This window comes from Guyanagaster necrorhizus, assembly GCF_019112545.1.
Source record: "Guyanagaster necrorhizus MCA 3950 unplaced genomic scaffold BT62scaffold_152, whole genome shotgun sequence".
NCBI lineage: Eukaryota > Fungi > Basidiomycota > Agaricomycetes > Agaricales > Physalacriaceae > Guyanagaster > Guyanagaster necrorhizus.
The window spans coordinates 1-1,611 of record NW_025065031.1 but is presented as its reverse complement, the minus strand read 5'-3'; the positions used below and the strand labels follow the sequence as shown (position 1 = coordinate 1,611).

The following is a 1,611-nucleotide window of genomic DNA, read 5'->3' as shown; positions in this document are numbered from 1 at the left end:
CGCGTACGAATAGCGACACACGAGACGTTCAGAACGTTTGTTACCAAAGAAGAGTTAGAGTTCTTCGACATTGGAGGAAATCCACAAGACCTGATGAGCTACATGGTGAAGAGTATGTCATGGCGTGGTGATGTATAATAAGCAGTAAAAACTAACCTTCGTGCCTTACTATAGATCCTGGACTAATACCCGGCGTGGATTCCCTAACTAATGGCGATATACCAAGAAAGCGGAGGATGCTCGCTGAGATGATGAATGGATGCTGGCTTTCATGTCACTCGCGTTGCCCTCAAACAGGGAAAAATTTCACCGCTGATGCTATCATAGCGAATCCTCCGTCTTTTGCCCACATTCATTGTGCCGAAGCATTGGGTATTCCCCTCTTATTATCGTTTAGTCAGTATTCCTCCCGCTTGCATCTCTTCATTCTAATGCTGTCCTTTTAGCCATGCCATGGTGAGGCACGTTTGCATCGACGGTATAACAAGCTGATTATCCTCCATCCCAGGAGTGCGACATCGGCCTTCCCTCATCCTCTTGTCAATGTCAAAGATTCGAATGCAAGACGAGGCCTGACAAATTATCTGACTTATCCACTGGCAGAACTCCTGACTTGGCAAGGGTTGGGTTATCTTATAATTCCTATTGGTTGGTGCTAACTGTAGTCTCAAGAATGGGCGACATCATCAATAAATTGCGTACACGAACCCTCGGCTTAGCACCTCTGTCCGCGCGATCGGGTCCGGCCGCTCTCGATACTTGCAAGGTTCCCTGGACATACTGTATGAGCCCAGCTCTTGTACCGAAACCGAAGGATTGGAAGAACCATATCGGTCTGTGGGATTCACAGCCAATTTTATATACCATCCTCACCTGCCACTAGATGTCGTAGGCTTCTATTTTTTGGACTTGGCCACGAATTATACGCCGCCAGATGACCTTGCTGCATTCCTGGCGTCCGGTGATGCACCAATATACATAGGGTATGTATCCATTTCATCGTTTACCCTTGGGTCTTATTGTTGTCAGATTCGGTTCAGTCGTAGTAGACGATCCCGTTGCAATGACAAGTACGATTTTTACCGTTGTGACAATCTAAGTCTGACTTGGTATCCAAAGGTACTATATTTGAAGCAACGAAGCAAGCTGGCGTCCGAGCTCTTGTATCCGCTGGATGGGTGCATCCGATTCCTATTTTCAACCTGTGTCATGCGCTTACGCTTGGTGATTTTCAGGGAGGGCTCGGAGGCGTCTCCATTCCGTCACATATCTTCATTCTTGGAAATATACCTCATGACTGGCTTTTTTCAAACGGACGTGTTGCAGCAGTTGTTCATCATGGTGGTGCAGGAACTACTGCGGCTGGACTATCTAAGGGACTTCCAACTGTTGTTGTTCCGTTCTTCGGTGACCAAGGATTTTGGGGTAATATGATTCATAAGGCCGGGGCTGGACCTGCACCGATTCCTCCAAAGAGTCTTACGGTAGATAGCCTAAAGGATGCCATCGGTTTTCTTGTCAGCCCCGCTGCAAAGAGTGCGGCACGAAGGATGGCAGAACAGATCCAGCATGAGGTTGGTCGATTTTCCAGATACTATCTGAAATTCATTT

The 1,611-nt window shown here is 47.3% G+C and overlaps 1 protein-coding gene across 1 annotated transcript; it reads left to right on the top strand.

The window, feature by feature from the left end:
* Positions 1 to 15: 15 nt before the first annotated feature.
* BT62DRAFT_1014479 (UDP-Glycosyltransferase/glycogen phosphorylase) lies at positions 16 to 1,602 on the top strand (the record flags this gene model as incomplete). The annotated part of the gene is made up of 9 exons (XM_043178222.1): positions 16 to 112; positions 175 to 396; positions 447 to 456; positions 509 to 622; positions 673 to 833; positions 884 to 983; positions 1,030 to 1,070; positions 1,120 to 1,536; positions 1,592 to 1,602. Coding segments are annotated over 9 exons (1,173 nt in total), but the record flags the coding sequence as incomplete, so codon positions are not given.
* Between the last annotated feature and the right edge of the window lie 9 nt (positions 1,603 to 1,611).